This window comes from Haliotis rufescens, unplaced genomic scaffold (assembly GCF_023055435.1).
Source record: "Haliotis rufescens isolate VD_foot unplaced genomic scaffold, xgHalRufe1.0.p SCAF_6, whole genome shotgun sequence".
Lineage (NCBI taxonomy): Eukaryota > Metazoa > Mollusca > Gastropoda > Lepetellida > Haliotidae > Haliotis > Haliotis rufescens.
The window spans coordinates 39,419,922-39,444,753 of NW_025964334.1; the positions used below are offsets into that span (position 1 = coordinate 39,419,922).

At 40.3% G+C, this 24,832-nt stretch overlaps 1 protein-coding gene across 2 annotated transcripts; it reads left to right on the top strand.

Moving 5' to 3' along the window:
- Positions 1-91: 91 nt before the first annotated feature.
- Positions 92-23,830, top strand: LOC124145801 (transmembrane protein 41B-like). 2 transcript variants are annotated; one of them, XM_046515726.2, is made up of 7 exons: positions 92-197; positions 10,402-10,558; positions 16,786-16,914; positions 17,486-17,579; positions 18,272-18,376; positions 18,614-18,752; positions 20,761-23,830. In XM_046515726.2, the coding sequence occupies exons 1-7, from the start codon at positions 143-145 to the stop codon at positions 20,928-20,930; spliced, it is 849 nt and encodes a 282-aa protein (XP_046371682.2). In that variant the 5' UTR covers positions 92-142; the 3' UTR covers positions 20,931-23,830. The 2 variants fall into 2 exon arrangements, with proteins under 2 accessions (XP_046371682.2, XP_046371681.2); XM_046515725.2 differs by having other exon boundaries at positions 117-302.
- The last annotated feature ends 1,002 nt before the right edge of the window (positions 23,831-24,832 follow it).

The window sequence follows — 24,832 nt, forward strand, 5'->3', positions numbered from 1 at the left end:
TTCCTAATAATTAATTCATGTAGGCCATGAACTATCCGTTTCTGAAAAATTACCGATGTTTTTTAATATTATTCAAGCTCGGGATATTCCGACAATACCGGAAGTTTATAATAACCGGAAATGATACATCATTGAAAGAAAAATGGAAGACGAAGGAACACCGGTATCTGCTAAGTATCGCGGGACGTCCTTTCAAGGTAGTCTGCCTGCAAGCCCTTTGGGCGCAACACCCAGGCCTCCATTACGACAGAAGTATTCAAAATCACGTTATGCAAGTCGCCATGTGTCCGAGTATGATTTGAGTGAGTGGTAGAAACGAGCACTGCTGTCATTCTCTCAGTCTATCCTCTGCAAATGCATGAGTGCTTTTTGGCAGCTTCTGTGAATGAGCGATGTTAGTGATCAGTGTGTGCTAGCATGCGTATGTTGTGATAATAATTCGTTGTGTTAAATGTAAATAATAATTCCATGTGATACAGCTACTAACGAGACAGTGGTGAGTAGCGGAACATAGGAATACTGGTGCAACATGTGCCCCCAGAAACAAACCTAATAGGCCTAATGGTGGGGAAACACAGGACACTCACTGTCGTTATGAGGCCTGGAAGCATAAACAGATTTCAAGGCATACAGAAATTTCAATGCTACACTCAGATAACTGGGTATTAAACTTTGTGGGGGGGGGGGGGGAAGGGTAGGGTCGGGTAGCCTAGTGGTTAAAGCGGTCGCTCGTCATGCCTAAGACCCGGGTTAGATTCCCGACATGGGTACATTTAGTGAAGCCCATTTCTGGTGTCCCCTGCAGTGATATTGCTGGAATATTGCTAAAACTGGCGTAAAACCATACTCACTCACTCACTTTTTCAAAGGGATATAATTCTTTATTTGCACCTTTGCCATGAGGTTTCAGTGATGCCTTCAAATTACAATGTATGTTATTATCACTCAAATCACCATACACCTGTTAATCACATGGCAAGGAAGTTGACCCATGGTGTATTTTCAAACAGGCGGCAATATTTCAAGTGCAACTTTTAGACACATTGTGTTAAATGCAGTAAACTTTAAAAGTGCAGAAATGGAAAGTGTTCTTCACTTATGTTATTTCTTGCATCAAAAGTAATGATTTGATTGGTTTCTCTGGATCTTCTGATGTCTTATTGCAATGAATTGTAAACTAAATTTGTTGAAAACAAAACTTTGCTTTAGTTTTGGATATACAAGGTGTTACTAGGTGATAGTAAGCCTATGGCAAATCATAATAATACAAGGGTAATGTTTGAAACTCACAGTAATTTGAGTGCGACACTGAAATTTACGTACACACCGAAATCTGGTGTTGTGTCCAGACCTGTATAAAGATGGATACTAGACAATCTGTACCCACTGAAAATGGCTAACTAGTACCTAAAATTGCCATCAAATTCATACCTGTAAAGTGTCGTGGAACATTCATACTTTATTTGTCTGACTAGTGCACAAATTGGGTTGACCCCTGTATATAAATTTGGATGACAAAATTGACATGTACCCATCTTTTTTTTTAAGCAAGATGCCTGAAACATGATTGCTTTTACCATTTGGGATCGTAAAAATGACAAAAGTATATGTTCATGAACATTTATTCACAGCACTAAACATGCTAAATTCACATATTCTGGCATACACTTTCATAGAGACTTTAATAGCTTTTTTTTCATAGCACAATTTTCACACATTTTGCGCACTTTAATTTCACTAAGCCCCATACATTCATTATACATTTCAAACAATCATTATATATTTATAAACATTCATTGGTGATTGGTGAATTACTAGTTAACAAAATCAGTGTCTGACACAAGATGTAACATATGATTCTAGTCCTCTTCAAGTGGCCTGGTTATTAGAGACCAAAGCTTCAGATGCCTGTGATGTTGAACTTCGCATAAAGTTTCCATGTGTTCGGAAGGACTGGGGACGGATCTCCAAGGGGTAGGGATTGTCCAGTTCCCGTATAGACAAGCATTGCTGATAATAAATGATAAGATTATTGAATTTATCAAAGAGGGATCAGATGTTTTTTGTTAGAAAAGCTTTAAAAAATATAAACAGAACTGAACATTTTGAATTCAGCTGATTATATTCTGATGTTGTTTTGCATCATTTTCTTTGCATGGGTAAACACTCGAACAACTAAAGCATGCCTATTGCCAATGACAATGTGACTGTATATATATACATTTGTGATCAATGCACTTAACATGCTTAATTGATATGTGGTGCTAGTACTATTAAACACCAGCATGTTATGGATGGAAATTGATAACCAGATTAAGCTCTTTTTCATATGTATAGCCTGTTTGTTGTAAGTATTTAAAACATTTTAACTAAAAAGTAACAGGAATAACTGGCATCATAACACATTACCATTTGTTACCAGTTGATTACCATAATTGGGCTTTTAATTGCCAGGTGATAAAATGAAAGTTCATTTGAGTTTTTCACAGTAATCTCTTTAATGTGTAGTTAGTTGACAATCTTCTAAACTCTGTTACTCTGATGCAGTACATCTCTGCATGAAGATCTGACATCTCTAAAGGAGGTCGCAGCAAGGGAACTTCTGACCAGCATGATCAGAATCAAGGCTTCTAACTTCTCAGTACAGATGAACAAAGCATTTAGACAGCATATCTAATTTCTGTATCTCATAAACAAAGTTAATGAGCCCATGCTGAATGTAAATGATTAAAGCCTTGCCCTCATATTATTGTGGATATTTTATACACTCTGTTGTTGCTGAGCATCATGGCAAAACGAGAATACCACCAAACAAATATTTGTTTTGTGTGTGGATTTTTCATTTATTAAAATTGACATTTTTGTAATCAGCGTAGTAAACAATTGTTTTTAGAAAGCTGACATCTGATTAGCTCGAGAACCTGTGCATCCTTCATGTTGATTGTATGGTAAAAGTTTACTCAGGGTTTATCTGCCACAACCTTCTACTCCGATGTTGTCAGATCATCACACAGGGAGGTATCGTGTCATGTAAAAGATCTTTTTTAATGAGATTGAGCTGGTAGGGTGAAATGTCAGTTAAGAAACCTGCTGCAACTGTTAGTCCTTTGACGAAAGTGTTGCTTCAATAGAAAAGTCACATGTTCACTAGTGATGTATTGTGGAGGTTCACCTTAATTGTTTTATTTAAATTTATTAATTGGTGAGGTATTTGTGGTTGAAATAAGAAAAGACTTGTGTAGATCTGTAAACCAAGTAATACATAGGATAAGTGCTGGCAGGGTCGTTGACCCCTCATGAACACAAAAGTTACATTTCCTAGAAAGATAAGTAATATAAGTGCCATTTCACCAATGTGCCTATGTTTCCGATACCTTATCCATCAGTATTAACATCATCTGAATGATCATGATAATATAAATGTCTCAAAGTAATTACCATGATTAACACATCATTAGCTTTAACCCATACCCTGAAATATTGATGGAGTATGAGTTTGTGCAAACAACCGTCCACCCAACAGTAGTACCGGATGTGATATGCCGCTCATATTTCCAGTATCTCTCACTGAAAGCTACCTTACAGAAGTAACGTTGAATCAATTTTGTGTTACATCAGCCAAGTTCTGATGTAGTTCTCATTAACATGAAAAAGTTTTAATTGAAACAGGACGTGTAGGAATGGATAAAATGAAGGGCGATAGAAAAGTGAAAATAAGTATCATTACTTTATCTGCCCCAAATTTGATGCAATAGTTGTAAATATAATCAAGAAATACTACTTTGTAAACAGTGGGAACAGTGTTAAATATATAACATTCCTATTGCTTGTGTAGCTCGTGTCGGTCACAGAGAGGGTATAGCAGATACATGCTTCAGCATGGCTAGGCATGCTCCATATAGCATGTATAGATATTGGGTGTAGAAGCTACTGAATTATATCATGTATATTCTTGCTTACCTGGGTTGCTGACCGTTCTTGTACCAGGTGTGAAGGAATGTTCTGTCTGTCATGTGATGTGATTTCAATGTATGTTCTGCACCGTCTGCTTCTGCTTTCTAACTGTTGTTTTGTGGTATGTATGGGCGAGTGAGTGTGGATCAAGCATCAATCATATTCCCATATCCCATTGGTGACACTGACCCACTTCATTTTAACCCCTTCCTGTAGAGACTACTAGAGCCATAACAACATGTAGTCCTAACCCTTGTAACCATGGTAACCTGTGCCAAATGTATTCTTGATGACAATTTCAAAATTTCAACTTTGTCTCAAAATGTTGATAGAGATTTATCAGTATCCAACCTTGGTGATGGTAAGGTCACCATTCCTCAGTTGTTTTTGTGCTGATATTATCACTGGGAATATACCAACTGAAAACCCCTGTGCCAAGTTCCATGTCTCACATGGAAGAAAAGATAACAAGAAGGTTCTATTGCCTGAATCGACCACCTTGGTTTGTAGGCACCTTATCCATCACTTCAGGCTTCCTCCTACATCAAATTAACACATTGTGATGTGAATGAAATACTTTCCATAGCAGCATTAAACATCACTCACTCACTCACTCACTCACTCACTCCGCATTTAGACATTATAAACATTGAAAAGTCCCTACAAATATGAGACATACCACATCTTGATTCAGTTGAAATAATGCAAACAATTACTTGAAAAGCTTTGAGGAATTATGATAAAACTTCTCTGCAGAGACAGTTCGGCAGGTGGAAGAAAATTTCATGCAGCCCTACAGAAAAGCTACCAGCCGCGGGCAGGCAGTTATTTCGGACATTGATCTGATGTCAATTTCTGAGTGAGATTAAAACTTATTATGAGGTAGAAAAATAAGGAAGGACATGCTTCATTTGTACACGGAAGAATAGCAGTCACAAACAGTGCACGAGCTAGGGTATTCATGACGGAGCAGAGCAAGACAGTATGTTTGATTAATACTGATGAGAATAGCACATACAGCAGCACTGACTGCTCCACCCCCTTCAGGAGATTGTCCCTGCTCTGTGTACATTGACCTGTTTCACATGCACACTGCCAGGGCGGGAGGTAAACATGTTGTGTGCTCACACTCGATCAACAAACTCCCAGTGGCCACTTCCAGGTTATCACAAAGCAAGGGGCAAGTCACCATGTTGAACTTTGTCAGCATTATCAACATTACAATTAGTCGTTAGTAATTTAGGAACACATATAAATATGGCCAACTGTGAGACGCAATGATTATTAACCATTTTTTATCTGCTGTTAATGGCTTATGTTATCTGACCAAGAACTTGAACAAGTAACATGATGAAAAATGAATAACTTGAATGGAACTGCACATGAAAAATAATTGCCAGGGCCTTTACAGCATGTCAAGTTATGTGCTTGTAATTTTCTAATAACCATGCTTACTGTATGTTCAGTGAGTACTTAAACATAGTAATCTTCCTGATACATGTGCAGTGTATTGCCCAGGGTGTTCTAGTAAAAACAGATTGACCACCATGACCAGCTCATCTAGTATGTTAGATTGTCAGACAAGAAGTATTTTACAGTTTACTTGAAAAGTCTGTGGGAACCAAGAATACAATACTCGTGTAGATTCTAGCCTGCATTTAAAGCAAACTTTTAATATATCTTATTTAAGTCTCCTTCATCCAAACTTGAGGTGTGAAATTTGCAGTGATTTGTTGAAATTTTGCTGATTCAGCATGTTCAGTGATTTGTGATTAGCAAAGTAACTGGTAAGAGATAAGAACTCAACCCAGGTTTGCCAAGTCTTTAGCACAAAATAACTCACTGCAGAACGAAAGCTGAACTATGTTATAATGTCTGGACACTTTGTTTGTGCACAGTGAAACATGGGTGGGTAGACTCCTCACTGACCAGTCGGGGTGGTGCAGCATTTATTTGGATGGTCCTGTTGTGGCCAGCCGTGGAATACCACAGAAGCCTAGTGGAAACTGTGTCCAAGATAGTAGAATCTTCATTTCATAGATATTGGGCAAACTTAGGTTTCTGCAACTAGAGAATATAATGTACCCATGTCTGTCATGAAATTCATTCTTACGGGTACTCTTTACTATCGATACTGATGCATATGGCAAATACAGTGTTTGAAATCATTACTGTCTCAAGTGATATTCTATGATAGCAATTTCCACATGAACAATGTGAAATCCTAAAAAATGATCCCACATATTAATTATTATCATATAATGGGTAGGTTTCTCAGCAGGATAAAGCCAACGGATAAAAACGATATCCGTTGGGGTCATATGCGGATAGATATGCAAATATCAAAGGTCAAGTAGGGACTACTTTCACTGTTTATAAACAAACATGGCGTCGCCCTCATCATTCGGCGATCGATTCAGAATTAACCATCGGGAATATGGATAAACTTCAGGGATAATTGCTATCATTATCAAAAGAACAGTCTAATATACTGAAAATCAGTCTCTAACTGTGACGTAGCTAAGGCATTTTATGAGTTTGGGCAACTTAAGAGATATAAATTTCGAAACAATTTTGCGAGGGCACTAGGCCTAGCCAAGCGGGATCAGTAGCCATATCTATGCTTGTAGACCTCTGCGGCTTGAAACCTTCTCCACAAATTAAAATAGTTGGATTTGTCCGAAATATGTTTGAATTGTTACCTTGTTTCGTTTTGTCGCTGTGTGTACATCTGACTACACTTCTTAACGTTATGACAGGACAGACCGACTGTCAACGTGGCCGTGACGTCTCATAGACTAGGGTTAGAGTAGCTTCCCTTTGACAAAGGGCAGTTACTCTAGCAGACAGACAGATGGATTGCCGCGAAAGGCAATTAAAAACAATTGTTGTTTTGCGTATATGTTGCTTCGCCACTGTATAAGAAACAGATTTCAGTTGGAACTATATTGGCTACTGTCACTGTCCGACTAACACATCACTTACCCTGTGACGTAATAAATATTAATGCGCGCATTCCAGAAAAAACTCGCAATGTTTCGGTTATGTATGTGAGAGAGGGAAAGCGATTTTGAAGCACAGAATTAAAGAATGACATTATATGATAAAGAGGTTATCACGCTTGTGTGTTTGGGGATGGTAAATATCCTGTATTAGGAATAAACACTATGTATTTAGCTCGCCAAGGCTCGCTAAATACAATGTTTATTCCTAATGCAGGATATTTACCATCCCCAAACACACTCGCGTGATAACCTCTATTTATTATTGTTGATAATATTTTTATCATGGTCGAGGGAAAAATTACCATGATTTGTAGAAGATATCTGCTATATAATTTTGAAAATTGTTAGGATTGTATTATTTCAGATTTCGTAAGACATTTCTTTAAGCATGTTTAGGGTAAGTCAAGTAAGTCTTTGTCATGCATAGCCATTCTTCTTCATGAGTGTTGTTATTTTCACCCCCCAGCTTGTGTTGCGCCACAAGATTGAGTCCCTGCAGAGCTTGTTCAGTTACAATCTTGCACTGGCACTCCATTGCACTTATGCTTATCATTGAGAAATGATGTCAGCCAATCCTTTTATTATACCCCCGACAAAATGTCGGGGGTATATAGTTATACCAAGATTCCGTCCGTCCGAAAACTTTGTCCGCGCGTTTTCTCTTAAACTGTTCAGTGGATTCATCTCAAACTTAGTACATATAATCTGTGTCATATGGAGGGGTGCAGTCAAAAGAAAACAATTTGTTTTTACTAATTTTCCATTTTTTTATGAATTTTTCAAACCCAAACGTCCGTCTGAAAACTTTGTCCGCACGATTTCTCTTAAACTATTCAGTGGATTCATCTCAAACTTAGTACATATAATCTGTGTCATATGGAGGGGTGCAGTCAAAAGAAAAAATATGTTTTTATTAATTTAGCATTTTTTTCTGAATTTTTCAAACCCTAACGTCCTTCCAAAAACTTTGTCCTCACGATTTCTCTTACACTATTCAGTGGATTCATCTCAAACTTAGTACATATAATCTGTGTCATATGGAGGGGTGCAGTCAAAAGAAAAAAAATGTTTTTATTAATTTTCCATTCTTTTATGAATTTTTCAAATCCTAACCAGGGTTTCCCCTGACGCAGAATTCTTGCATATATGGCTCTCAATTAAGGAAAAATACGTCCAGAAATAAATGACTGCATCATTACTGAGGCAAATTTCAAAATATCTATGTTGTTGTTTACAAGCTTTGGAATGAAAATATTACAACTACTCACCTGAACTTAATTTATAAACATTTTCTGAAGACAATATATGCAAACATCTTAAAATTTATGTCTAGTTTTTAATTAAGTCGTTTTTAGAAGTAACATAACTTCGCATAACACCACTGCCATGGGCTAATTTGCATAGCCTGTCACATGACCAGACTTTTCTCTCGTTTTAAAACAAACGCTAAAATCAGAACAGCCGGGGGCTTTACATATTGTTTTGCATAATTATATAGATATGCTACTAAAACTGTGCGACTGTGAGGTACACGACAAAATATATATAAGTGAACGTAACTCTCACACTCCGTGTGGCTTCGATGACAGCATGTGATGTAAACAAAGGAAAACTCCGCAAATGGACAAGGTTTTTCACGTTTCGGCATATTTTCTCACTAAAAGTTAACCATGACATATGTTTATCTAGATGTGTCGACTCGTAAAAAATGAAACACAAGAAAATATTATCATTGTTGCGGTGAATAATGTGATTTGGCGCGGTCACAGTATGTTGTTAAGCAGAACCTATGGAACGGGGTAAACGGAAGTTGTAAGTATCGGAGGGACACATGTTTTTGCCGAAATTTAGGTAAACATTATTGAACGAAATTTTAAATAAAATTAATAAAATAGATGACAAACATAAGGTCAGATATACAGAGAACACATTTTTATTACCAGATAGTGTAACAACAAGATTAACTTGCATAATTCAATTCGGATTTGTTATGCTATTTCCGATGACGGATCATGACAGCCTGAAATGAGACTGAAGAAAAGTCTGTGCGTATTATACATGAGAGATATTTTTTTCAGGATTTAATTGCCCATAATTAGGGGTGCGTATTATACACGAATAAATATGGTATATACGAAATGTAAAGCTTTGGGCGTGTTTGTTGTTGCTAATAAACTGTATTCAACCAGAAAATATTACGAGTGTTCATAATTCTTCAGTTCAACTTCACTGTTGATAGATAATACAAGATAACTAGATAAAACGTAGTAAATGAGTTAGTGGTATTAAATTATAATCTGACATGAAATGTATTTTAATATCCATCCATGATTAAAAATTATGTCTCACAGTTGAGACTGATGTTATTTATTCATCCTGTATTAGTGTCACTCTAAATGAGCTGTGAAGTAATTAAAGATTGTGAAAAAATAAAACCAACAAACTGTTTTTCATTCATATATCCTTTATTTCTCTGTAGTACAATCAGCTTAGAACATTAATTAGCACTTGTTAACTTAAACTAAAGACATATTATATTTAAAAGATACTTAACTTTAAGTGTAACATTAACAGTGAACACTTTAAATTTCATTAATCATACAATAAAACATTTGACTCTCAAAAAATATTTTTGACTCCCAAAAATTCATAGGCAGAATCAACGTGACTCTCAGATATTGGAGTCTAGGGGGAACCCTGCCTAACCCTATCCTAGCTATTTAATTTGTAACTACTGACACACTAGGCGGGTCGGGGGTATTAGTGAGCCACGCTCACTTTTGCACTTGTTAGCTTTCAATACTGTTAATCATGTTTATATTGGCTGTGTTTTTCCACGTTTTGTGCCTGGAAAAGCCTACTCTCCATGCCATGAAGTTTTCCTGTGCATTATTTTCCCAATGAACTCTGGAGGAGTGACTGACCAAACTGAAACGAAGCTGCTTTTGCTACAAGTTGGCCAATTCTGTCACACCTCAGCTTATGCATATGTCCATCCATCCTCCTTCCCCAAGAAACATTTTGACATAAACACTAACCTGCTGGTCCAAGGCTAGTGAACCAAGGAAAACTGCTATCCTTGCTTGTTTACTAAATCTTACTGAAAACTTGTTGTAAACATGTTACTGGTAAACATAGATGAAAATACATATTCAGACAGATCAGAACAAATTTCCAGCCTCCAGTTATGAAAAAATAATTTCTGTTCATCACGTCTAGTAAACGTTTGTTGTTAATAGTCCTCATCATGCACACAGCTAATTGGGTTAATGTGTTCATGCTAAGAAGATAAACCAACTGGTTAACATTAATGATGAGTGGTCAGGAAAATGCATCCACCCACCCAACTGGGTCAGCTACAGACACTATTTGTTCTGAAGTGATGATGTTATGGAGGCAGTGGAGCAGGTTGTGATTGACCGATGTGTTGTGACTATTGTAGGCTACTCCACAGATGAGACTGACTCTGGGGCGAACCGACGGGCACGCCATGCATCAGAGGGGAGTAGCACAAAGTCATTCCTCATACTCGGACTCATTTTCCTGGCATCGTTGCTAGCTTTGGGAGTTGTGTATCTCAACTTCCCGAAGCTGGATCAGTGAGTACTTTGTCCCTATAAGCCCATCTTTGCCGTCCTTCAACAAGGTTGTGTAAGGTTTGTATATGTGCTGCACACCCGTGACCTAGCTTGTTGTCTGACTTGGCATGCTGCCATTTGTAACCCTTGTTTTGCTGCATGTTGCCTTTGTTAGAAGTGTAAGTGTTCACTTGGAAACAACAAAAAACATAACATTTTCAGTACACAATATTTAGGTGGGTGCTGGGGAGTTTCAGATGTGCTGCTATAGTATTTGAATGTACTGGTAATCCAGGATAAGTTGAGATGTGACCAGACAATTAACCCTGTATGACTATGTATGAGGTCCGCCCACTGTACCATTGTGAAGGAAGGGGTAGCGGGTGGTAGTATGATGGATATGGGCGTGTCCTGTCTTGGCTAGCGAGTTCTAGTGGCGAGTTCAATAGCATCCAATTGTAAGTGCTGACCCGAGGTACCTGATGGCCGAAAATGGTGACAGCAAATCTACAAGATTAGATCACATCAACTGAGAAGTATTGTGGCAATGAAGGGAATTCTTTTGCTGTAAAAATGGAATACTTTTATTGCCCCAGGGAGCAGTAATGAATAGTGTCACAGCATTCATGAAATGATTGTGAAGGTTGAGACCTTAACATAGAGATCGTTGACTCCGTGACATGTTCCTTAATCAAGCCCATGTCAGTGTTTATGGGGTTTCAGCATACTGTAAATGTAATATTGCAAGCTGGATATGTATGCTGATAACTGGATAATCATAGCATGGTATCGACTTAATAGTCTTATGAGCAACATGTGTCCACAGGAGCGTTGTCGGTTTCCTCGTCATGACCTGGATGTGCACGACATGTGGAAACACTCTCTACCTGGACCAAACCAAATATGTTTGTCCAAATTCTTGCACTGCCTGATTGTCCTAAACACATTTAGTGAGTTGGTTCAACTTATCCTGGATTACAAGTAGATCACCCTAAACATGCTAATGTGTGAACTTTAACACAATAATTATGATCCCTTATTTTTCATGCTTATTTTTTGCGATTGTTGTTAATCCCAGTTTTGAATCCCAGGGTAATATACTAATCACTTAATCTAGCATTTATTAACAGGAAACAGCATTTATTACAATTGTATGGCAGACTGATTTCAAGATCTGAGTCCAATTGGTACTAACCACTGTGCGGAGTAGCATCCCTCAGTCACACCATCCACTGTACACAGTAGCAACCCCCAGTCACACCATCCACTGTACACAGTAGCAACCCTCAGTCACACCATCCACTGTACACAGTAGCATCCCTGAGTCACACCATCCACTGTAAACAGTAGCATCCCTGAGTCACACCATCCACTGTACACAGTAGCATCCCCCAGTCACACCATCCACTGTACACAGTAGCAACCCTCAGTCACACCATCCACTGTACACAGTAGCATCCCTGAGTCACACCATCCACTGTACACAGTAGCAACCCTCAGTCACACCATCCACTGTACACAGTAGCATCCCTTAGTCACACCATCCACTGTACACAGTAGCATCCCTTAGTCACACCATCCACTGTAAAGAGTAGCATCCCCCAGTCACACCATCCACTGTACACAGTAGCATCCCTTAGTCACACCATCCACTGTACACAGTAGCATCCCTTAGTCACACCATCCACTGTACACAGTAGCATCCCTCAGTCACACCATCCACTGTACACAGTAGCATCCCTGAGTCACACCATCCACTGTACACAGTAGCATCCCCCAGTCACACCATCCACTGTACACAGTAGCATCCCTTAGTCACACCATCCACTGTACACAGTAGCATCCCCCAGTCACACCATCCACTGTACACAGTAGCATCCCTAAGTCACACCATCCACTGTAAAGAGTAGCATCCCCCAGTCACACCATCCACTGTACACAGTAGCATCCCTTAGTCACACCATCCACTGTACACAGTAGCATCCCTTAGTCACACCATCCACTGTACACAGTAGCATCCCTTAGTCACACCATCCACTGTACACAGTAGCATCCCTTAGTCACACCATCCACTGTAAAGAGTAGCATCCCTCAGTCACACCATCCACTGTACACAGTAGCATCCCTCAGTCACACCATCCACTATACACAGTAGCATCCCTTAGTCACACCATCCACTGTACACAGTAGCATCCCTTAGTCACACCATCCACTGTACACAGTAGCATCCCCCAGTCACACCATCCACTGTACACAGTAGCATCCCTTAGTCACACCATCCACTGTAAAGAGTAGCATCCCCCAGTCACACCATCCACTGTACACAGTAGCATCCCTTAGTCACACCTTCCACTGTACACAGTAGCATCCCTTAGTCACACCATCCACTGTACACAGAAGCATCCCTCAGTCACACCATCCACTGTACACAGTAGCATCCCCCAGTCACACCATCCACTGTACACAGTAGCATCCCCCAGTCACACCATCCACTGTACACAGTAGCATCCCTTAGTCACACCATCCACTGTACACAGTAGCATCCCTCAGTCACACCATCCACTGTAAAGAGTAGCATCCCTTAGTCACACCATCCACTGTAAAGAGTAGCATCCCCCAGTCACACCATCCACTGTACACAGTAGCATCCCCCAGTCACACCATCCACTGTACACAGTAGCATCCCTGAGTCACGCCATCCACTGTAAAGAGTAGCATCCCCCAGTCACACCATCCACTGTACACAGTAGCATCCCTTAGTCACACCATCCACTGTACACAGTAGCATCCCTTAGTCACACCATCCACTGTACACAGTAGCATCCCTCAGTCACACCATCCACTGTACACAGTAGCATCCCTGAGTCACACCATCTACTGTACACAGTAGCATCCCCCAGTCACACCATCCACTGTACACAGTAGCATCCCTTAGTCACACCATCCACTGTACACAGTAGCATCCCCCAGTCACACCATCCACTGTACACAGTAGCATCCCTTAGTCACACCATCCACTGTACACAGTAGCATCCCTTAGTCGCACCATCCACTGTACACAGTAGCATCCCTTAGTCACACCATCCACTGTAAAGAGTAGCATCCCCCAGTCACACCATCCACTGTACACAGTAGCATCCCTTAGTCACACCATCCACTGTACACAGTAGCATCCCTTAGTCACACCATCCACTGTACACAGTAGCATCCCTTAGTCACACCATCCACTGTAAAGAGTAGCATCCCTTAGTCACACCATCCACTGTACACAGTAGGATCCCTCAGTCACACCATCCACTATACACAGTAGCATCCCTTAGTCACACCATCCACTGTACACAGTAGCATCCCTTAGTCACACCATCCACTGTACACAGTAGCATCCCCCAGTCACACCATCCACTGTACACAGTAGCATCCCTTAGTCACACCATCCACTGTACACAGTAGCATCCCTCAGTCACACCATCCACTATATACAGTAGCATCCCTTAGTCACACCATCCACTGTACACAGTAGCATCCCTTAGTCACACCATCCACTGTAAAGAGTAGCATCCCCCAGTCACACCATCCACTGTACACAGTAGCATCCCTTAGTCACACCACCCACTGTACACAGTAGCATCCCTCAGTCACACCATCCACTGTAAAGAGTAGCATCCCCCAGTCACACCATCCACTGTACACAGTAGCATCCCTCAGTCACACCATCCACTGTACACAGTAGCATCCCCCAGTCACACCATCCACTGTACACAGTAGCATCCCCCAGTCACACCATCCACTGTACACAGTAGCATCCCTCAGTCACACCATCCACTGTACACAGTAGCATCCCCCAGTCACACCATCCACTGTACACAGTAGCATCCCTTAGTCACACCATCCACTGTACACAGTAGCATCCCTCAGTCACACCATCCACTATACACAGTAGCATCCCTTAGTCACACCATCCACTGTACACAGTAGCATCCCTTAGTCACACCATCCACTGTAAAGAGTAGCATCCCCCAGTCACACCATCCACTGTACACAGTAGCATCCCCCAGTCACACCATCCACTATACACAGAAGCATCTTTTACCGGTAATCATATCATCTGCTGAATATTTTTAAGGTTCCTAGTTTGGCCCTAATTATGATCCTTGGTCTGTCATCACCCTTGCTTCCAAGTGGTTATTGCTTAATTAATAATTGTGGGCTCCTGTGAACAATAAAGCTGACACATACTGGGCAAAGCAACGTTTGACAGTGTTTAATCCCAAGTCTCAGTTAGGGACTGACCATTCGATGTTCTTGTGGTTGGGGCTGTGATTTTATGTAAACAAAATAAATTGTCCCAGAAAATGCTTGCAAAAATAATTCTGCTTCAGACTATTGAAAAAAATGTATTGTCAGCAACAACAAAATATATTGTTGTGTTAAAAAAATATTTTGGTTCATACCTATAATTAACAAAATATGTGTTTTTGCCTAACTATCTCACTTGCCACGAGTAGATCCTTTTTCAGTGAATATGGCTTGCTCAGCACATCATCTGTTGTGGGAAGGAATGCACTAACACCACTATTTGAGATGTATGCCAATATTGACTGAAAGTCAAGTGAAGTTATGTCCATGCCTGTTTATCTGGCATCAGTCTTGAATCCTGCATCATTTACATCTTCTCAGAAACCACTGACTGTAAAAGTCCAGTTTCCACCCTTGCTGAAATGGACTGGAATTTCTGGGCTTGATCATAGTGCCACCAGTGGCTATTACGAGTTGTGTCCCTTCTATGTCCATCCTATTGACCAATCAGAATCCACTTCTCATATCACTTGCATTTACTTCAAACAAAATGTCGACACCCAGTCAAGATCGATAATCAAAATCTATATGGTAGCAAAACGGGTCTCACTTCACAAAGTGCATCAAATCACGTAAGCACCTTGATTAAAAACTTGAAAAATAATTTGGAAAATATCTGTTGACGCAAAGTTGGCAGTACACATGCTTTGCAATCTTGCAATTGAGCTCATTTAACGAACCGGATGTCGATGTCATTACACAAATGTGATTGGACTTTGCATGTACTTGTTAGTCCAGCCAATAGTAAGTCCATGCTTCAAGCATGGTCCTGATGATGAGACATTGGGGACTGCACATGCAGACAAGTAGCTGTGCAAATATTGTTGATATTTACATGTATGATCTTTGATGCTGTTATATGGCAGGGTTTTACATGACGCAGGAATGTGTGTCCAGTACGCACAAGTATATAGAATGGATGAAGAAAAAAATATATTTGCATCCTGAGGGATGCACAATAATGTTCATTGTATCAAATTCTTGACAAGAAATATAAACCTCCTGTAATTAAAGTAATTATTAGATCTTATAGTACAGTAAACGGCACCATTTCAGGAATTTACAGGAGCCTCATATTTCCTGATAGGGCCCTTGAAATGAGTATTTGGGTGTCCGCGGGACCCCGGGTTTTGTAGGTCAAGGTAAGACCCTGTACTGTCAGTCGTTGGGACCAGTCAGAGTATAGACAGTTTGGAATGGTGGATGAGAAGATTTTGTGTGTAGGTATTGACTATGCATGTATTGTGTCAGCAACTTGTTGCAGTAACACTGCTTGTTTTATTCTTGATCGGCATGTTCAATTTCACTGTTCTGCTTGTCATGAGCTGCGGAGGACTTTCAATTATCCCAGAAAGACTTCCCCTTCCTCAAATTACTGAGCTTTCACTGTATGTAACTGGGAGAACATTATGAATTTTTCTCTTAAACATATACAGGTAAGGTGAACAGCCTGTTGTTGTATTTTTATGTTCTAGTGTAGGGCTGTGTAAATAGAAATTGGTGTGTGATGTTAGAGTGGTATCAAGCCAGGTCAGGTGGTGGCATAGTTTAACAACTGACATTGCTGTTTTATGGTAATAACATTTGAAGCCTTGTCAAAGCTGGTAGGTTTGTAAACTTATGTGACACTGGATACGATGTGTGCTTTGTTACTATCTTCAAGTACATTAAAGAGCTGTATTATCAGTGAAGACAAGACTGACTTATACATTTCCACTTCGGTAGAGTTTCTCACAATTTGCTTGATAAAGGTATCAGCAACTAATACCAAAACGTCACACAAAGTTGAAATGATATCCTGGTATTTGATAATACTGGAGATAATGTAATATTGTGGTTACGTAATATCTATGAATTCTATTACATGTATTATGCACTTTTTTCTGTTTCAGAGATGAAGTTCAGTATATTAAACTACCTAGAGATATTGATGATGCGAAAAATTTGGGAAGAGTTTTGTCAAGATACAAGGACAGATATTTTTACCAAGTTTTAGTTGGAGTTTTCGTCATGTATATATTGTATCCTTTCCACCCACTGATGCAGTATGTGAAGTGTACTAACAGCAGCTTGCCTGACACAGAGACACTAATAGCAGATACTTTCAATATTGTACATTTTGAACGCTAAAAAAACCAAAACAAGTGCAAATTGAACTCCCTCATTTCTTGTATTCTGCCCATTTCTGGTGTCCCCTGCCAAGATATTGCTGGAATATTGCTAAAATCGGCATAAAAACATACTCACTCGCTCACTCTTGTATTCTGCACATTTATTTCAAATCATCTCTTGTTAATAGAGTGTTTGATCATGGCCTTTTTGATGAAGGGTTAGTTAGAACATGTTATGGAATGTGGAAAATTCTATTTCTTTTACTGTCAGATGTTACACATTCTGTACTGGGGATTATAATGGTGAAGAGCAAGCAACTCATATACATGTAACATTTAGAAATGGCTGTCTGAACGCGCTTGACCTACATCAGAAATTGAAACTCTGTGATACATGGCTGCCACTTTTGTTCGAATGACATGAAAACTGTACATGTCTGTCAGATGCAAGTGTCCCTGGTGATCCTTAACCATTGTTCAGTTTACAAACATTTGCTATACCAGGATCTATATTTCTCAGCATAATCTGCGGCTATCTCTTCTCCTACTACATTGCTCTGTTTGGTGTTTGTCTGGTGAGTATATCACTGTACATAAAGGTAACCCAGTAGATGCCTCTCAGTAAGCCAGGTGGGCTGGCAACTACAGTGCCAGTATTCACTGTGCTAACCCGATTGCTGTAATCCGAATAACACTCATTTTGCTTCATTGTTAGTTATTTGTCTGTAAGTCACTGCAACTTTCCTCAAACATAAATGTGACTCTATGTTGGGACTTTGTGTTTTCTTTTTCATGCAGTTGCAAGCGATCTAAGATAAACATTTATTTCTTCTAATAGTCCATGTCTCCATTGGTTACGATCCATTCATGAATCTGACCTGTGTTCTGTCTGACCGGAGTAGGTAACATGGTTAACGTACAACCAACATGCCTTAGTGACCCTCACCTCCAAGCTGTGGATTAACTGAAATAGCAGTGTTAATCTGAACTCACTTATTTACTGCCAGGTCATGGTCTACATTGTCAGATAACCAGAAGAACGTGTAGTACCTTATACACTTATAGCTGGCCCTGGTCTGACAAAGCCTACAACATTGTACAACCAGTTCCCTGCACCAGAAATCCGTCTGGAACTGTCCTAACTCACACTGGTTGAGTTATGAGAATTACATCTTATGGCTGCTTGTCTTTGTTATTACAAGATACAACATGTGTTAACACCTGTTTGCAGGAAATGGAAACCATTTTCTCCTTCTTGTTTCCCCAGGCATCTGCTGTTGGTGCTTCCTTCTGTTATTTGTTGTCCTACTTGGTTGGAAGAAGGCTGGTAAAGAAGTACATCCCCCAGAGAGTGGCCCAGTGGAGGTCACATGTGAGTCACCTTGCTCAAACACATTGTGCAACTATTTTCAGGAATGTCTGTATGTAGTATACTTTGTTACATGAGGATGATCTGTGTGGAGAATGTTTATCTGTTACATTTGACCTGAATGCATTAATTTTGCTGATTTGAAATTAGGTTAAGTTCTAACAATACAGACAGTATAAAGTGTAATGTTTTTGTGGTGATGAATCTTAGTACAGTTTCAATGATGCTGTTTGTTTTCAGGTCGAAAAGAACCGTGAACACCTGCTCAACTACATGATCTTTCTGCGAATCACTCCATTCCTCCCTAACTGGTTCATCAACATCACCGCCCCAGTCATCGATGTGCCTCTCTCACCCTTCTTCTGGGGAACCTTTATAGGTGGGTCCTTGTATATCCGGGTCCAGCTATTCACACTGGCCACTCATTGACGGTCCAGTCACTGCATGGTCCTTGTGAACCTTCCTGTATCCAGGTCCAGCTGGTCACACTGTCCGCTCATGCAGGGTCCAGTTACTGCAGGGTCCTTGTGTACCTTCCTGTATCCAGGTCCAGCTGGTCACACTGTCCGCTCATGCAGGGTCCAGTCACTGCAGGGTCCTTGTGTACCTTCCTGTATCCAGGTCCAGCTGGTCACACTGGCCACTCATTGATGGTCCAGTCACTGCGGGGTCCTTGTGTACCTTCCTGTATCAAGGTCCAGCTGGTCACACTGGCCACTCATTGATGGTCCAGTCACTGCGGGGTCCTTGTGTACCTTCCTGTATCAAGGTCCAGCTGGTCACACTGGCCACTCATTGATGGTCCAGTCACTGCGGGGTCCTTGTGTACCTTCCTGTATCCAGGTCCAGCTGGTCACACTGGCCACTCATTGATGGTCCAGTCACTGCGGGGTCCTTGTGTACCTTCCTGTATCCAGGTCCAGCTGGTCACACTGGCCACTCATTGATGGTCCAGTCACTGCGGGGTCCTTGTGTACCTTCCTGTATCAAGGTCCAGCTGGTCACACTGTCCGCTCATGCAGGGTCCAGTCACTGCAGGGTCCTTGTGTACCTTCCTGTATCCAGGTCCAGCTGGTCACACTGTCCCCTCATGCAGGGTCCAGTCACTGCAGGGTCCTTGTGTACCTTCCTGTATCCAGGTCCAGCTGGTCACACTGTCCGCTCATGCAGGGTCCAGTCACTGCAGGGTCCTTGTGTACCTTCCTGTATCCAGGTCCAGCTGGTCACACTGTCCGCTCATGCAGGGTCCAGTCACTGCAGGGTCCTTGTGTACCTTCCTGTATCCAGGTCCAGCTGGTCACACTGTCCGCTCATGCAGGGTCCAGTCACTGCAGGGTCCTTGTGTACCTTCCTGTATCCAGGTCCAGCTGGTCACACTGTCCACTCATGCAGGGTCCAGTCACTGCAGGGTCCTTGTGTACCTTCCTGTATCCAGGTCCAGCTGGTCACACTGTCCACTCATGCAGGGTCCAGTCATCTCAGGTGCTGCAATTCACCGTGCAGACTTGTGTCCCTTAGCTGGTCATGGTTTAATCTTTGCTCTGTAAGCACCACACCCAATTTTGTCATTTTCATATGTCTCTATGGTAAAATAGTGGTAAAATTTGAGTACAAGAACAGCGGAATAGTTCATAATGTGCGAAATACATTGCCACCAGAGCCATGTTCCACAAAGTTCCAAGACATGAGCAGTGAATGAAGTTGTGTTTGTGTGTTGAATGTAGTAACTGCAGTGGCATATCTCCACATGATATACATGTACCATGTATGCAGCATTGCAGCATTATATTGTCTTATTGCTCACTGGGGCATCAAGGACAATGCTTACAGTGGGATTATACCTTTGTACATTCATCCTGTGTCATTGGCCTTGTCATTATGTTATCTATGCCCTTACTAAGCATTCACCTGATGATGAGCAAGAAGTAGCTCGGAAATGTACAAAGGCTAAAAGAAGTTGCTGTCAGTAAAAAAAGGTGTCATGTGTCAATTGGATTTTAGTATGCCAAGCTTTCAGTGAATTAGTAATTGCGTTGATCAACAAGGACCAGTGAGGCGTTTCATGTTTAACTCAACTGTTGAACAGGTCAAAGGCTCTGGTTTGATTCTTCAATGGGTACAATGTGTGAAGCCCATACTTGGTGTCCACTGCTATGTTTGCTGGAATACGTATTGCTAAAGCTGTCATGACCATGTTCATGGTGTGGCCAGACTCTACATATTTCTTAGTTTACACATGTTTTTGTGTGGGTAGATGTAGGGAGATAGATATGGATGAGATGAAAGTAAGCAATGTGAATGCCAAATGTTTTTATGGTGAATGTTTGCTTTCACCAGAATATAGAAGTAATACTTTTCTGATTATTTACCTGACCTCGATGTTGCAGGAGTTGCTCCCCCTTCCTTCGTAGCAGTCCAGGCAGGAACGACCTTGTACAAGTTGACCTCGTCAGGGGACGCCGTGTCATGGACCTCTATGATTGTACTAGCGGCATTAGCTATCCTCTCTCTGCTACCGGTTGTTTTCAAGAAAAGGTTGCAAAAGAAGTTTGATTGACACGAGTCACCTATTAGACATTCTTGTGTGTGAGGAGAATGACAGATCTGGCGTGTATGTGTCTGTTACCATGGTTACCCATGCATTTGATTAACAGTTTGCTCATGTGAACTGCATTTAGGATTACGGGTCATCAACAGCTGTCAAGTTAATGTGAGGCCATTTTGTAAATAACAAGGTGATTTTATGGGTTTATTGAACTTCTGAACATGCAAGAAACTCCCTTCCAGGTGGTTACCATTATATATATGCTTGCAAATATGGATGTATTTTGCTACAGTGCTTTGGATGACATTTTATGCTGGAATGGATGATTTTTCAATGTTTGAACATTAGATGAAACAGTATGTCAGTCGGTAATGTTACACCAACGCTATCTGACAGATCTGATGTGGCCTCCCATTCCATGTCTTCACATTCGGTATGCATTTATATTCATGGAAATATTTGCAATTATACAATTTGATGTGTAAGGTGGTCACAATTAAGGACACGGTTAACTTGTGATTTAAGTAAAATATATACACAAACCAAAAAGTAAGCACGCCCTGTATATTTTACAATAACTGGCCCTATGAGTGTTGGCATTGAAACCTCAGAAAAATGATTGGGGTGTGCAAGAAGACGTTACGGATGTACCAATCACCATTAAGGTTTCCTTGGAAGGTGACAAGATCCAGCTTACAGTTGTGTGACAGACAACCCCGAACCATCACCTAAACTCTATCATACTGGGGTCATAGGTTCCTGGGTGTGTTGGCCGTATTTGTATGCCTCCAAATTCTCAATTGGTCATTCGTGACATGGAGCGGAAACCTGCTTCATCGGACTGATGCACTCTTTGCCAAGTCCTCAGATGCCATCCTGTCTGGCCCAAACCCCATGTTAAACGACATCTATGATGATGATTGGCAAGGAAGGAATGCTTGAATACCCTCCTAGACTTCATTACCCCTATTTCCAGATTTCAGTTGATTCCGTTTATTGGCGCTTCAAAACAGGAGATGTTGCAAATAGTTGATGACGTTCAAGCCGAAGCTGGGCCATGTCCTCACCTTGACATCATGTGAGATCTTCCTGACCATGTGAGATCTTCCTGACCATGTGAGATCTTCCTGACCATGGGAGATCTTTCTGACCATGGGAGATCTTCCTGACCATGGGAGATCTTCCTGACCTTGGGAGATCTTCCTGACCATCCAGTACAGAATTGGTACAAAAAAATGGGCAAACCAGTCTGTTGATTACCGTAAAATGAAGACCTTGTTGATGTCCTAAGCTTTCGCCGGTCATGCCTGTCCGATGCATACCAGTAACACCCATCTTTGCGCCTGATAACCTTCTTCGTGCCATGTTCACAGATAATGCTTCAACAATGCAAGACAGTGGTGTTAAATACCCACACTTGTGGTGGACAGATACTGCATGCTGAAACATGCATGCTGCACGTGCATGTCGTCACAGCTGTACTGTCCATTTCGATGGAATATCATTCTTTACATATTCATCACAAAATTAACATTTGTTGCGAATATTTCAGCATGAATTATTTCGAGGGGTGCTTAACTTATTTCTTTGTGTATATATATTTGTGTGAAAAGGTATAGTACAAATTTGTATTGCCAACCAATTGTAGTGTAGTGGGGAAGTGTGCAATCAGTATATTGCTGAGGTTTTAATTGTCTTCATATAGAATATATAAATTCATGTGCGTTTTGCAGTCCTTGTTGAACAATGTCAATACATATTATTAAGTTTTAGCATGTTCAAGAAATTCTGGGTTGTAATAGTTTCATAGAAGTTGCCCATGTTGCTAGCTAGTTGAGAGAATGAACATGAGGCGGAACTGTTGCCACCTTTGTCTACATGTGATTATGATCATGATCATGTACTGTTGTTGAAAATCACCAACCGGGAAGGACTTGGACCAACCATCATGTGTTGAGAGTTTATCAGATTTCACAGATCTTCTCCTACCTTTATATTCTTTTTACAAGCAAGTATTGCAGAATAGCATGTTTCATGTTTGGTATAATGTTCATGTCTGTATACTGTTTGCCAGTTCCTTAATAATAAACGCAAACTTTCCCATTTAAGTATGTACTGAAACCCTGTCAATCTGGAACCCTTCCCTCCAGGACAAACTTTCCCATTTAAGTATGTACTGAAACCCTGTCAATCTGGAACCCTCCCCTCCAGGACAATCAGGGGTGTCCGTGCTTATTATTGATTCATCTGGAACTATGTTCAAAACACTGATTTCCTTGGGAAGGACTTCATTAACAGGGTTCTGGTGTATTTGTACCAATAGTTATATATCGGTTACATTAATCATCATGATAGTACCCAGATAGTTAGTTATATGGACATTGTGTCTTACACAACCTTGAAGAGTGCTTAGGCAGCTGGCAGTAGCATAGTACATCACTAGCCATTACTTTATATTATTTATCAGTGTCATATATTCGACATATTTCATCATATTTGGATAAACATAATCACAGGCTTCTGCAGAATGACTTGAGACTCATGAATTTTTTTTGTTTTATTTCATTTATCACATACAATAATCAAAGAATTTATTTTTTTTACCCCTCATTCCCCTGTATTGTTAGTTTGAACCCCGCTTCATATAAAAAGCCATTTTTGTCATTGTAATTAAGATGTTAAGCATTTTTTGCCTTTGAATACTTTGAATTTGTTTTTTTTATTACAATTTTTTGTCCCTGCTAAATTGTAAAACACTTTCATTTGTATTTCATCTGACCAAATTACTTTTAAGAGAATTTTACCTAAAAATATGTTAGTCAATATCAAGAGTCATTGGTTTTGGTTTCAGTATTTGTCCTTAAGTGTTATTTATGTATTAAGAAAATGTAAAAAATAAATATGCAGACATATTTTCATCTCTTGTTTTGATCACTAGTTGCCCAAGACCACAGCTGAGGTCCTCGTGGGACATGTCTGGTCCACCTGGCTGACTCCCACAACTCCTTGTACACAGTTGAGGAGGCAGTTAGCTACAAAGTCCCATTTCAATCCCAGTTATGATCCTTGGTGTTTGATTTTTTACTGCAGGTCCTAGACGTTTATGGTGTTTGATTTTTTACTGCAGGTCCTAGACGTTTATGGTGTTTGATTTTGACTGCAGGTCCTAGACGTTTATGGTGTTTGATTTTTGACTGCAGGTCCTAGAAGTTTATGGTGTTTGATTTTTCCAAACCAAGGATCATAACTGGGATATAACTGGTTTTCAGAGGAATGTTCAATCATTCAATGGGACAGGACAAAGGCCTGGAAGACCTAAAGTAATACCTCAATTTTATCCACAGGCAAGTATGAAAGCACTGTCGGATGATAAGTATTTTCGTGGCTATTTCTTCAAGTTTCAACTTTTTTATAGTGACACTCTACATACGTATACAAACTACAGGTGACATTTTGCTGTTGAAATATGTTTAGTGAAAACACATATTTCTCCTTCATTTCTAAAGAAAAGATATTTACTCTTCACTCTTCACAGCGCCACCGATGCCCCCAATTTACTTTTAGACACTGAAATTGACATGCACTGTTTCCAGTGCTCTTGGTGTGTACATGACAGTAACTGTTCTAGACAATATCACTGAACTAATCCATATATATACATTAAACAGTATATAAATTCTATTTCAGTTTTTAAATTATAAGTTTCACACATGGCATTTGCCGCAACACTGATATAATAACAGACATAATACGAAAATCAGTTCCACAAGCCCAACTTGTTATTCACATGCCTTATTGATGATGGGGGTACTGGAAATTAAAAGTGAGTTCATATTCTAACCTATCACCAATGCTTCGTAGAAGGGCATGTGACTCTGGTAATTCAAAGTCAAGGAATAGAGAACCAGTTAAAT